The sequence below is a fragment of the Tiliqua scincoides genome, chromosome 1, assembly GCF_035046505.1.
Source record: "Tiliqua scincoides isolate rTilSci1 chromosome 1, rTilSci1.hap2, whole genome shotgun sequence".
Taxonomy (NCBI): Eukaryota; Metazoa; Chordata; class Lepidosauria; order Squamata; family Scincidae; genus Tiliqua; species Tiliqua scincoides.
In genome coordinates, this window is record NC_089821.1 from 218021164 (window position 1) to 218034680 (window position 13517).

The 13517-nt window shown below is 44.2% G+C and overlaps 1 protein-coding gene across 1 annotated transcript in view; it reads right to left on the reverse strand.

The window, feature by feature from the left end:
- The window catches only part of NOX3 (NADPH oxidase 3), a 33918-nt gene extending 24920 nt beyond the window's left edge, over positions 1-8998 (reverse strand). The window contains exons 1-5 of the mRNA XM_066611313.1: positions 8954-8998; positions 8491-8586; positions 7954-8064; positions 6885-6969; positions 780-925 (exon numbers count right to left, since the gene is read on the reverse strand). Coding sequence (XP_066467410.1) covers positions 780-925; positions 6885-6969; positions 7954-8064; positions 8491-8586; positions 8954-8998 — 483 coding nt within the window. The remainder of the gene's footprint in view (positions 1-779; positions 926-6884; positions 6970-7953; positions 8065-8490; positions 8587-8953) is intronic.
- Between the last annotated feature and the right edge of the window lie 4519 nt (positions 8999-13517).

The following is a 13517-nucleotide window of genomic DNA, read 5'->3' on the forward strand; positions in this document are numbered from 1 at the left end:
GTTTCATCCTTCCCATCATTTTGATTAACCCCGAGTCCAGTTTTATTCTCTCTTGGAGGCTTTATCTTGTTGAGAAGGGAGCCGTAAGGCACATTTGCAGGCCCTACCACTGAGTGAACGCCAGGCGAGCTAACGGGCTACCACCAGGCAAGCACCCAACCTCCGTTGCTTGGCAGTCACGCGGACCGATGAGCAGTGGAGAGGTAAGCAGGGGGTGGGGGGTGAAGGGTGGTGGGCAGAGTGCAGGGACAGGGCGGGGAGGAGGTGTTACAAGGAGGAAGGAGGCAGGGAGAGGGTGGGGATGAGGCGTGCTGGGAGAGGGAGCAGGGAGGCAGGGAGATGGGACCGGTGGAGCGATGCTCCACCAGATCCAGAGCTTCCATGTTGGGCTCACTGCCCGACACAGAGGCTTTTGATTCACTGCCGACCTTTTGGTTGGCGGTGAATCAAGTAGCCCCATTGCAGGCTCCCGAGGAGCTGCCGGCGGCTGCCCGAAGTGTGCAGGATGCAGCGGCAGCCATTTTTGGCGCCGCTGCAGCCATGCACTCCACGCAGCTCAGGATTGGGCTGTTACTTCTGAGTAGATATGGATAGGATTGCTCTCCACTGCCCTCCCCACTGCCAAGAAATACTTATCCCATCTTTGTCAGTAAACCATTGCTTAAAAGCCTTTCTGATTTTAACAACTTTGACATTAGCTTAGCCTGTGTGCACATTTCACTAGAGGAGAACAATGCAGTTCAATGAGAAATGCCAGCCAACAAAAAATGTCAACTTACTGTGTCATAGTCCTTGATTGGATTCAAGTAGCTCTCATTAGGGAACCTGCCAATGGCAGACAATTTGTTGCTTAATTCTCCTGCATGTTTTGACTGGCTAAGGTGATATCGCTCAATGTTGATCAAATGTGCAATGATGTGAATGGCTATAAAAATGATATGAATGGTGGACAAAATAAAGGTTATTACATGCCAGTATTTGCAATGAACACAGCCTCCCTTCTGATGATGTATGACAACTTAGAAGTCAAACCACACATTAGGAGGAATGTACGACATGTTCCCATATCTTTTGCTTGCTCTCTCTCTCTCTCTCTCTCTCTCTTTTGTTGTTGCTAAATATTGCATGGCTGATTTTGTTTGTGGCCTAGCAATCTATTTTAATTGGAAAAAAAATTGTGCCTGGGGCACACAGGGGACAAATGTCCCCTTACCCTGACTTCCAACCTGCCAAATTTCTCCATGGGATGCAGTGGAAGCCACACTGGCACCACTTCCTTGGCACAGGGGAACATAGGTAGTATTGGGCTGTTACTCTTTGCATGTGGGTTTTGCTATGTTTCTAAAAAAATTTGCTATTCACATTGGGGTAAAAGGAACTAGTGTATATACTCTCTAGCATATAATCTATATATTCTTAATTACTACTGGGGAATCTTTACATATTTCTTCTGTACCAATAGATAGATAAATAAACACAAATTGCCGTGTGAGTCATGGAAAAGCTATAACCAAATCTGAAAGGGTTTACACTGCACTATAAAACTGCTTTATTTGTAATGTTGCTAAATATTCAAATAACAATCAAATAGGAGATTTTTCAGTTTCTTACTATTCCCCTCTTCTCTCGCTGACCTCTATCCATGCACATAGTTGTAGACTGCTGCCCATGGACTATAAAAGCATTTTTTATCATCTCAATTAATTCAGTGAAACTTACTTAGCATCTGAGCCAAGCCCTCTGATCCCAGAGGCCCGTGTGTGTTCCAGTGCACACTCATAGCTCCTGCCGCATTCACTAGCCTGTCCTATTCAGAGGAATGCAAAGAAATATGAAGCAGAGTTGTCCCGTCCACTGCTGCAAATAAGGCAGCCCTAGTGGGTAATAGGTAGCCTGTTTCACACACAGAGCTACTGAAGAGAAAGATCTAAATGCTAGGTAGACGGTCATGCACAAGTGGTTTACATGTGCTATTATTACTCTGTTGAATGCTAGTCTTTAATTTTCCACCTAGCTGATTACTGGGTCCTTTTTATGGGGGATCAAAAGAGCAGCAGCAACAGGCTATTATCTACTAGGGGCCCAAGCCTATCATACCTCAGCACCATGTGTCACCTGTGTGTTATCAGTGTAACATCCAATGAGTCAATCACTGAATAGATTGTGAGCCCTTTTGGGACAGGGAGCCATTAGCTCTTTGATTTTTTTCTGTAAACCACTTTGTGAACTTTTTTTGTTGAAAAGCGGTATATAAATTAATAATAATAATAATAATAATAATAATAATAATAATAATATCTTGCGTCCTGAGTACACTTCTGTACTGCAGCGAGTCATGGACTCTTCGCTCACAACAGGAGAGGAAACTGAATGCTTTCCACATGCGCTGCCTCCGATGCATCCTCGGCATCACCTGGCAGGACAAAGTTCCAAACAACACAGTCCTGGAACGAGCTGGAATCCCTAGCATGTATGCACTGCTGAAACAAAGACGCCTGCATTGGCTCGGTCATGTCGTGAGAATGGATGATGGCCGGATCCCAAAGGATCTCCTCTATGGAGAACTCGTGCAAGGAAAGCGCCCTACAGGTAGACCACAGCTGCGATACAAGGACATCTGCAAGAGGGATCTGAAGGCCTTAGGAGTGGACCTCAACAGGTGGGAAACCCTGGCCTCTGAGCGGCCCGCTTGGAGGCAGGCTGTGCAGCATGGCCTTTCCCAGTTTGAAGAGACACTTGGCCAACAGTCTGAGGCTAAGAGGCAAAGAAGGAAGGCCCATAGCCAGGGAGACAGACCAGGGACAGACTGCACTTGCTCCCGGTGTGGAAGAGATTGTCACTCCCGGATTGGCCTTTTCAGCCACACTAGACGCTGTTCCAGAACCACCATTCAGAGCGCGATACCATAGTCTTTCGAGACTGAAGGTTGCCAACATAATAATAATAATAATAATAATAATAATAATAATAATAATAATAATAATAATAATAATAATAATATTCAATCAGCTCCAACACTGGCAGACAGAGAAATGCAGAACTGAGGGGCAGGGCCAATGAATGGCCAGTGATGGGGAACAGTCCCCCTACCAGTTACTAGGAATGTGCCACACAGAAACATGCGTCACCCCCAGTCATGAGGAAATACCCTCAAGGATGCTACATACAAAAGGATGCCCCTTTGGGCATGCTCCATGACAAAAGGATGCCAGCAGGACTGTTACTGCACCAATGTATGTGGAGATATACTGGTGTACCTCAAGGTTAGGGTTGGGCCTTTGGCTAATCCAGTGGTATTCAGACTGGGGTATCGCGAAGCCCCAGCCCAAGGGCCCTGGTCTCTGCCCCCTTAAGGGGGCTGCAGGGACTGGGATGTTCTCACCAGTCCCTGCAGCAGCCTGCCTGGGGTACGGTGAAGCGCCTGCAGAGGCAGGGGGAAGGCAGCGGCGCGATCCCCAGGTTCGCGCTGCTCAGGGGGGCTGCAGGGACTGGGATGTACAGGTCCAGCCTATTTATACACGGATTTTTTATATGTGGATTTGACTCAACACGAATGGCCCCTGCAAATGAGAAGGAATGTGCTGATCTCTGGAGAAGAGGAAAAATGCATTCCTTTAAAATCAGTTTTAAAAATTGAACAGTCCTTTAACAACAGCCTCCTTAAAGAGAGAGAGAGAGAGAGAGAGAGAGGGCAGCAGGCTAACAATCCATCAATCCTCCTCTCTCCTGCGGACGCCTCCCTTTCCCCAGCACATGAAAGAAAGGAATCATTTTGCATTGGTGAAGGGAGGGGCTGAGTGAAGTGCTGATGGATTGTCTTCTTAATGACTCTTATCTTAGAGTCAGAAGGTCATCAAGGCTGTTTTTCAATCACTGGAGCAAAGAAACTCTGTTTTTTAAATTGATTTGCTATAGTGCATTTTTTTTTATCCACCTGAGTGCTTGGAACGGAACCCATGTGAATAATTAGTCTCAACCTATACTTACCAGTCCCTGCAGCAGCCTTCCTGGGGTGTGGGGAGCCCTGTGGAAGCGCCTGCAGGGCTCCCTAGCCGCTTTGAAGCGAAAGTAGAGCGATCGCGCTCCACTTCCGGTTTTGCGGAGGTGGAGCACCATCACTCTACTTTCACTTCAAAGTGGCTGGGGAGCCCTGCTGGTGCTTGTGCAAGGCTCCCCGCACCCGGGGAAGGCTGCTGCAGCAGCGCGAACCTGGGAATCGTATCGCTGCCTTCCCCCTGCCTCTGCTGACTCCCTTCCCTGCAAAGACTTAGTGGCTCTCAAACTCTCAAACTCTCAGAGAGTTTGAGAACCACTGGGCTAATCGATTCCTTCTTTCAGGAAAGCCTGAACAGCTCTTCTTGAACTAGGACAAATACATCTTTAAAGTAAAAGTCACTTCTCCATTTCTCTGCATGCCTGTGTGGGATAATAGTTGCCTTGAAGTTGCTTTCTAATTATCCACTTTAGGATTCTCATTATAATCAATCAATGGCCAAAGTCTTGCTGTACTATATTGCACTACATGCTAGTTGACTCATGTACCGGTATTGAACTAAACTACTCAATAGCAGCTAAGCTTCTTGCTGCATGATCTTTTTCCAGGAAGCACTGGACTGAATTCAAATGTTGATTTCACTGTTGAACCACAGGTGGGTTAGGATAACCATGAGTAATGTTGGTGCAATTTGAATGTGGAACCAGGATTAAAAGAGGGAACAGAAGGGAGCGAAAATCTGCTTCATCTATGTACTCCGGAATTTAACTGAAAATATGTTAAGTAACTTTTCAGTTACACATAAAACCTTCCAATTTAGTATACTACGGGCGCAATCCTAACTTGCGCTGGAACAGGCAAGCCAGGAGGCTTGCGCTGTCTCCAGCGCAGGCTTAGCCAGAGGCAAGGGGAAACTTTTCCCCTTACCCCTGGGTAAAGGCTGCTGGCCACAATGGGTCTCCTCGAACTTGCGCCACCTCCTGAGGTAACACAAGTCTGAGGAGAGCAGAGTGGCTTGAAGCTGCTCCGTTCTCCCCGGGGATGGGGTCGGGATCTGGCATAACTGCTGGATCCCAGCCCCGCCTCCGGCTCCCTGCACGCCCACCCCCGGGGCTGCCCATCACCCTCCCTCCCCCTCCCCCACACCTACCTGTCACCCTTGTGTCGGCTTATCCGAGCCAATGCAAGGAGCGCGGGGGCCTCCGTCGGCTTCCGCAGGCCGGCGCTTCTGGGAGCGTCAGCCTGGCTTCCTCCCACGGAGGCGCAAACATGCTTTATGGCACGTTTGTGACTCTCCCAGGATGGCCCAAGTGGGCTAGCTGAACTCAAGGTTTGGATTGCGCCCTTCATTTCACAAGCGTTTCATGAGCAAAATTTTTTATCAAGTTTCTTTTCTTTTCTTTTTTAAAGATGTCTGCGATATGCTTTGAATTTGGTACGTGAGAAAATTAAAACCAGTAGAACAAGAAACAGATTTCTATTCTTGGAATGACTTATTTGTTAAAAGAAAATATCTGTGTGTGCTCCAGGAATCCATTCCCATGATGAAAGGAAATTGATACATTGCTGGGAATGATAGAGAAGCATATCATCACACTGCATGGCAACATTTTTTACATTCCATACTTTTCAGAGGTTTTTAGCAAAACAAAGAACAAAAATTCAGCTGACTGATCCCAATGGGAATTTTGCCATACTGGAGACATTCCTTATTCCTCAATGAAGACAGGAATATTAACATTCATTAGGTAGAATTCTTGAACTGTCCATCTCATTCTAATTTTTATATATTCCCTGTGAATTAGAACTTGTATTTAGATGTAGTGAAAAAATGGCAGACACTTTACAGACCACACTACTGATTTGGGCAACAGCAAATTTTCCACATCAATCTCAACTGCTTCAAAAATGTATACAAATGGCAACCTGGTGTTAGGGATACTATAAGAACTATAAGAGTCCTGCTGGATCAGGCCCAGGGCCCAACTAGTCCAGCTTCCTGTATCTCACAGCAGCCCACCAGATGCAGAGCACACACGAGACCACAAGATACTTGCATCTTGCTGCCACTCCCCTGAATCTAGCATTCTATCTACGCTCACACCCCCCATGGTTGGCTTTTTCGTGGGCATACCAGTGGCTCTCTGATGCCCTGCTGGAGAGGTAAGGTGGTGGATGGGACAGTTTGGGAATGGTTTGGGTTAGGAGCATGGCAAGGAATGGGCTGAATTGGGGGCAAGAGATGAAGGATCTTGGTGGCAGCATCTCATGCCAAGATCCTATCCCCTTTTTCTGGCCTGGACCCACCTTCAGAGGCTCCTCATACTTCCTCCAGCTAAATATCTGCTGTAGGTTGGAAGAGAGCCATTGGGGCCAGGTGGTCTGCCAGGAGGAAAGTAAAAAATATATATTTTTACTTACTTCTCCTGGTCATCTGGTTCCCCCCTCCACAACAACATGAAGCACATGCTCTAACCACATGGCTGCATAACTTAAACTGGTGGGGGATAGAATTTGGACATAGATAGCATACCCCTTTTGGTTCTCTCATTTTTTGTTATTTATCCTGAGCCTCTGGAATAAGAAAAGCTAAAATAATCTCAAGAAAGAAATGTAAAATGAATTTAAACCAGCAATTGCATTTCTTACAAGGATTAGGGAAGTTTAGGAAAGAAAAGAGAGTAAAGAACATGTGTAAACCTGACATTATCAGTTAATGTCCAGTTGTTCCAGAATAACCAGCATACGAAAGTATGGGGGAGCTTCTAATATGGATACTGGAAGGAGCTGGCGGCTAAAGAAATATGTGTGGCCATAACTATTCTGAATTGGTACCGCCCCGTGAGAGGCAAGGAAGCTTATGTTACAAGCATGAACAGTAAAAGCTTACTTGCATTTACAGCTATTCCGTAGGCAACGATCTTGTGAAAAGTGATATTTTTGTCCAGTTGTCTCCTCAGTACTCCTCTGTAACACTGGATGAACAACAACAACAAAATTAAAATAACGCTTACTTCAATTTTCAAGTCTCCGTAACTCATGCGTTCTTACACTAAGAATAGATTCCATTTGGTGAAGATTCTCCAAAAGAGGATCTCTATGGCTTGGCTCACAAGAACAGTGAGCAGAAGGAGAAAATTACTTAGTACTGCTTTGTGAACTCCTGTGCAAGTGCTAATGGAAGCCTTCTTGCAGAGTCACGACCAGTCAGGTTGCATTAAAGCGCAAGAAATATAAGGAAATTCACGTTGTTGCATATTAACTCTGGTGGACCACAAAAAGAACTTTTGAAAAGAACCCATGCAAAGTCTGACAAGAGTTTGCACAAACAGAGGAATGCCTCCGTTGTGTTGTGTGAGAAGAGGGCATCTCTTCTCACACAACACTCCTCCTCTTAAGGCCAAACTACATGGTGTGATATGCATTGGCTGTTTCTTTTCTTCTTCTTCAAACAGCATGTGAGGCACAGCAAAACCACAGCAGGGAGAGGGGATCAGGGGAGACTTTAATACTTCATACCTGCTTTGGTTCTCATTGACATTGTCCACCCCACCTTACACACCATTTCCAGAGGGGAAAAAAGCTTCCGTGGAAGCCTACTACATAGAACGTGTAGGTTGGCTAGTTGAAGACAACGTTTTCATGAACAGAAGATAACTTCCAGTAGTGGAAGGTCACCTTTGGATCCAAGCCTTACAGCCCGACTGGGCTCTACCACTGGCGGAATGAATGTTCCACCAGCACTAACTGCCTTATGGCAGTTGCAAGTGGCGCTCCAACAGCGTAAGGAGGCACATGCTGCCAAAGCACCAGCAGGAAGGTTGCTACAATTACCCACTCAGCACTGAATGCTATCATTTTTTTAAAAAAATCGTGCAATGTGCGTTCCTAGCACATTGCCCTGACGTTAGACTGCACTGATGACCGATTATCAAGGTACAACAGAAAAGAGTACTTACGAAGCTTGTTCCTCTTAAGAATGAAATAAGGTTTCTACTGACTGGTAACAGAATAAGCAAGCAGTTAAAGTTGAGGCACGTGGCAGAAGCTCTTGCCCAAGAAAGTGTCGACTAGACACAAAAAAGCAAAAGTGTTACACATTCAGAAAGGAGAAAAAACACATTTTTGTACCCCAATACTGTCAAATTTCTATTTGGTTATATATTTTCCAGGCTTATATCCTGACCCCAGGGTTTGCTCCACCAGCAAACATTTTAAGGTGCCCTAATGCAGTGTCACAAATCATGCTATTCTTGGTTCATGTAGAAATAATGTAATGTCCTTGCAGTGACTGATTAGAGTCTGGGTGAGAGACGTTTCACTTTAGGCATTTTGGAAATCTTGGAAAAATTTAGTTAAATAAATATGTAGCATTGGGATGCAAGAAAAGTATAGTAGAATATATATCACTAAAATTTAGGTTTTCATAACTGAGTGCAGAACTGCAGGCTCAGCACATTTCTTATTAAAAAGGCATTTAACAAAGGTTTACTTACTCCCAGCATAACCCGTGTATAGAAAAAAGCATCTTCATCTTCATACCAGTTGAATGTGTCAATAAACAAGTATAAGTTGATTCCCAACCAAAGTAACTACAATCAAAAGAGTACCCATGGATTAATGACAATTCCAATATTTTACTTAAGGTTCTACCAGTTTTGCAATTTCTTCCTAAAGGACTGGAGAAATTCATAAGTGCCAATCTGAAAGGCAGATTGCAGAAAGAACTCAGTAGGCTGACATCTTCCTTTCTGTAAATATATGATACAGTTAACAAATATCACCACTACACAATATTTGTGGACAAGGACCTGATTCTAAGATAGATACAAGTTTGAAATGAAGGTTTATGGGTTGCCTATTGAGAGAGATGGTAAAACTGAAAGAAGGGGGTAGAAGATTCCTATAAAATATTAGAAAATTTGGAATCAGTCAATTTTTTATAAAATGGATACTTACAAATAATAGAACGGACAGACTTTCATTCAAAACCCAATAAGCCATTGGGGTTGTCACTGTTCTGCACCAGCAGCAGCTCACAACTTCCTTGGAATACAACTTGAGTCCTCTGAATCCTGCACTAGCTGCAAAATCAACGTTCAGGAGCAGTAGCCTAGGAATATTCTAATTAAGGACTTCCTACCAGATGTTGACTTCCAAGGGGAGCATAGTTTGATATGTGAGAAACTAATAGCCAGTTTTGGTCCAAATTATTTTGGAAAAACATGAAAGCTGGTGGTAATAAATTAGTCTCATTGTTCTTGCCCCCCCTCAATTATTCACACAATTTTGACAACAGCTTAAAAATATACCACGCATTTCTTTCCTTACAAGCAAAAATCATACAGCTAAGTTAAAATGTTAAACAGTAATGCAGTTTAAAGCTTTTAAGAGCAGGAGATTAGGATATTTAAATTATTGTCTCTCCCCATATGAATCTGTCTGCACACTTCATTCAACAGCAGAGGCCCAGCTCCTTGTTTCCCCTCTTTCTGAAGTACATTTAGGAGACACATGTGACCAGGCCTACTCAGTTGCAGTCTCTTGTCTTGGGATCTGTTGGTTCCCCTTGTCATCAATTTTCTGCTGCCTGGTTAGAAACCTTTTGGTTCAGGCAGGTATTTTGGTTAGTTGATGCCTGTCATATCGTCTCGCTGTGCTTTCATTTGAATTTAGTCTCAAAGAAGAAAGTGCTTCTGACCATGTCTAAAATGCCTTTCGTTTTCTGCTACATCCTCCAAACTTTGAGGAAAACATTAATTTTTTGACAGGGGAGCATCTTTGGTCTTTCATAGCTGCTTGAAAAACAAAACTTTTGCAGGTGAAGCTTCTCCTATTATTGCGTCTCCATGAGGAAAAAACCCCCCAATGAATTCCTTCACTGCACAGTTGATAACAACATTGCAAAGAAACAGCATGAAAACAAAAACAAAGCCTTGACAACAAGTTAGTGGCAGGAAGGGCAAAATGACGTGTGAATGTTAATGGATCACTTCTGGCAGCGCACAGCCATTGTATGTAAGCATGAGGGTCACTTGGGGTCACGCTTCTGATGCAACTCTCTCCCATCTCGGAAACAGCCTTTCTGCTATTAGAAGAAGTTTACCTGCACCTTTCAGGTCAAGCCCATCAGAAAAGCACAGGATCATAAGTTATAAAACTAATAAAATTCAACAGATCTATATTATCATACTTAGGGCCCAATCCCAATTAAAGGCTGCACACAAGATACAACAGTGCCAGTATGAGTTCTACTGCATCCAGCATGTGGTCATGTGGGGTAAGACAGGCAAGTAAATATTTCTTTTACTTTTCTTACTCTGTTCCCACATGGGTCCCTGTGGGTCTACTCAGAACTGCACCAGTTCTTTAGCTGGCACAGGTTTAAGTAGAGGCAAGGGGCCATGTTGAGGCCAAAACAAAGTGGAAATCAATGGCAGAGCCATTGTTGCCAATTAGTGCATTCTCCTGCCCCTGCCACAGGGCCTTCTTGGAGGTAGCAGTTAGATTATGGAACCCCCTCCCTTGAGAATCCTGGCTGGAAGTGAAAGCAGGTTGCCAAAGCCTACTTGTTTCTCCTAGCATTTCGTTAATTCTGATGCCATTTGTATTGTTCTTGGTTTTCTTAGCTTGTGCCTGTATTTTTGATATTGTGTTTTAATGTCTCCTGTTGTATGGGTTCGTTTAGATTTGTTTTGGTTTTAATATGTTGTTAAATGTTCAATGTCATGGAATAGAAGAGCAAGATATAAATATTTTAAATAAATAAGATAGGAGAACCCAACATGTAACACAGACCAATTCACCATAACTGTGCTAATGTGGCATCCACTGCAACCTGAAGGGGGGGGGGGTTCAGGCTCTGGAGGCCTTGGGCAAGCCCCTGCTGGACTGGTGGGTCTATTTGAACCTGCACCAGCGATTTTGCTGGCACAAGTCCACATGGACTCGTAAAGGCAGATTGAATCTGGGAAGGGGCTTGGATTTGGTGGACACCACTGCTGTCAAACCCGTCCCCTTCCTGGTCCTGATCCATCCTCCTCCCTGGCCCATCTCTGTCCAATTCTGCCCACCCATGCATCCCTCCAACCCTCTTCACAATCTTACCCAAATCAGCCACTAGCCTGTTCCAGACGCAGCCAGCTCAGGTGCTCTGCCATGTTGTTCGTTGTGGCTGCTGGACATGCCAAGCGCAACCAGTATGTTCATTCTGACAGCACTAGACACTGTTAGGATTGAGCCCTCAATTTCAGAACACCAAATGAACTGGCACCTTATATAGTTTACATGCCCTGGAAGAAAGGGGAAATGCATGGTTCAGGTCGTTGCAAATGCCTCTGAAACTCTTGTCTAGGGACAAGCAGAGGACCGGCAAGGGGAGTGGTGCTTAATGGAACTGTCACAATTATTACAGCCTGGTACAGGCGATGAAACTTTTTCATACAGGTTGAAGGAAAGAGAAAATGAGAAAGCAGCAAAGAATAGCCTGAGCATGAGTAAGGTCAGATGCCAATTTTGGTTCTTTTTTTTTTAAGCCAGCATCTGAATTAGCTGTACTTCAAAGCAAAAAAAAAAAAAAAAAAAAAAACTGTACAAGACAATCTGCTTTGAAGTACAGCTGATCCAGACACCAATTTTCTAAAATGAGTATATGGGGGGTGGGGGTGGGGTGAGACATCTCACTGGGATTTTTCCAAGTGTAGCAGAGTCAGAAGCTGCCTTGGCTTCCCAAACTTGTCTGTGCTTGTAGCTGCACTTCAAAGCAGAAAAGCTCAGCATAGCACTCTCCTTTGAAGTACATCTGATCCAGATGCTCGTTTTCTTAAAAGAAGTTTCTACAAGAGCACAAACTGATAGTGGTTCTCTAAATCATTGTTTCATGTGCAGAGCACACTCTCTTATGTGGAATGAATTCTGAAGGACAAATGGATAGACAGTGACCTTACCATGACTGTCAGTGAGAAACAGTTCCCTCCTTTGATCGGATGTAAGCATGACGTGTCCAAGTTAACACGTGAAATCTATATGCAGGGTGTCTGTGCAATATATGCACAAAGGTGTCCAATTAGGTAAGAGTAGAAGCCAGCACTGTGAAGGGATCAGTGGCGATTATTGAGAAATTACTGCACACTTCTCTCCTCCGTCTGATACCCCAAACCTAACAAAGTTTACTCAGAAATAAGAGCCAATCTACACATGGAAGAATCTTGACTCTGAGATGCCATCACATTAGGCTACAGTTTAGGGATCTCATCATACCTTCTAACTATTCCCAATTACTAGAGACAGCCCGTCTTTTGTCCCTGGCAAATCACTGACCCATTTCATCCTTATTTTGTCTTTTGGAGAGATTTAAAGGAATGTAAGTGAAAATTGCTAGAAGTGTCCCCACCCCTGGTCTGCTAGGAATGAAATCTCTGTGCGGTAGGAGGGGGGGTGACATTGACACACAACGCCAGTGTACAGCTTTCCTTCCATCTCCCTGCATTTGCTGATAATAAAATATTCTAAACGGGCTTTGAGTGGCAGTTTAGTATTCTGTAAGAAGTATACCGAAATCCTTTGTGAAATGAAACTCTTTTGCATCTTAAAATTTAGGAAAATGCTACACTTGGTTTGCCAGTAATGGGCATGCAGTAACATGCCTGAGAGGAATGGGGTTCAGGCAGTGATCCCTGATGTATTAATATGGGTATCGTTACAGACCAGTATGCAAAAGTCTCCCTATTTTAAATGCTTGGTGTCAGGAAAAAAAAAATTATCCAAGCAGAAAACCAGTGTAGCAGGAAGAACACTAGCTTAGATCCTTTCCCCCAACATGCTAGCTTTCTACATGCAATGACGCTTTACCCGCAAAGGCAGTCTCTCATCTGCAGCATGAATGGTCCAGATCAGGAAAAACTATATTGTTTGGTTCTGCTGCATATGACGATCAGGTGGTGTCCCAGCGACTGAAATTAAACTAAATTAATGTGTGGGTAGGACTGCTTCTGGTTATCTGGTATGTGTGGAGGGGGCTGGCAGTTCTCTCCATTCTTCCATCCTCCTCCAGAGCTAGAAGCTTTAGGCTAGCCTGAGGCCTTTTGTGCTTTAGGAAAAATGCATTTGAAGGCTTTTAAAATGTTGCACTGCAACAGGTGGATACAAAATGTTTCTCATTCTATTCAAAACAAGTTCTCCTGTAACTAGAAGATTGAAAGGAGCCATTAAAACACGAAGGGAGTCTTAATAATCCCCAAGGAGCCGCAGGGAGGGAAGTGGAATGAATTAATTGTACTCTGTACTGAATAATTCATTTTTTAAAATTTCAAATCTATCTTATTAGCATGACAAGTGGCAATAGGGTTGCCAAAGTGTCGAAGAGGGTGCTGAACCCCCAGAGAAACTAGGCGAGGTAGAGATGGGACAGGCCCATCTTCAAGCCATGGTTTAGACAGACTTGGGCAAAGGACACTCAGTGTAGACTCACAAGGAGTTGGTGCACATGCACAGTGGGGCATTTTTGCAACAGTGTGAATAACTA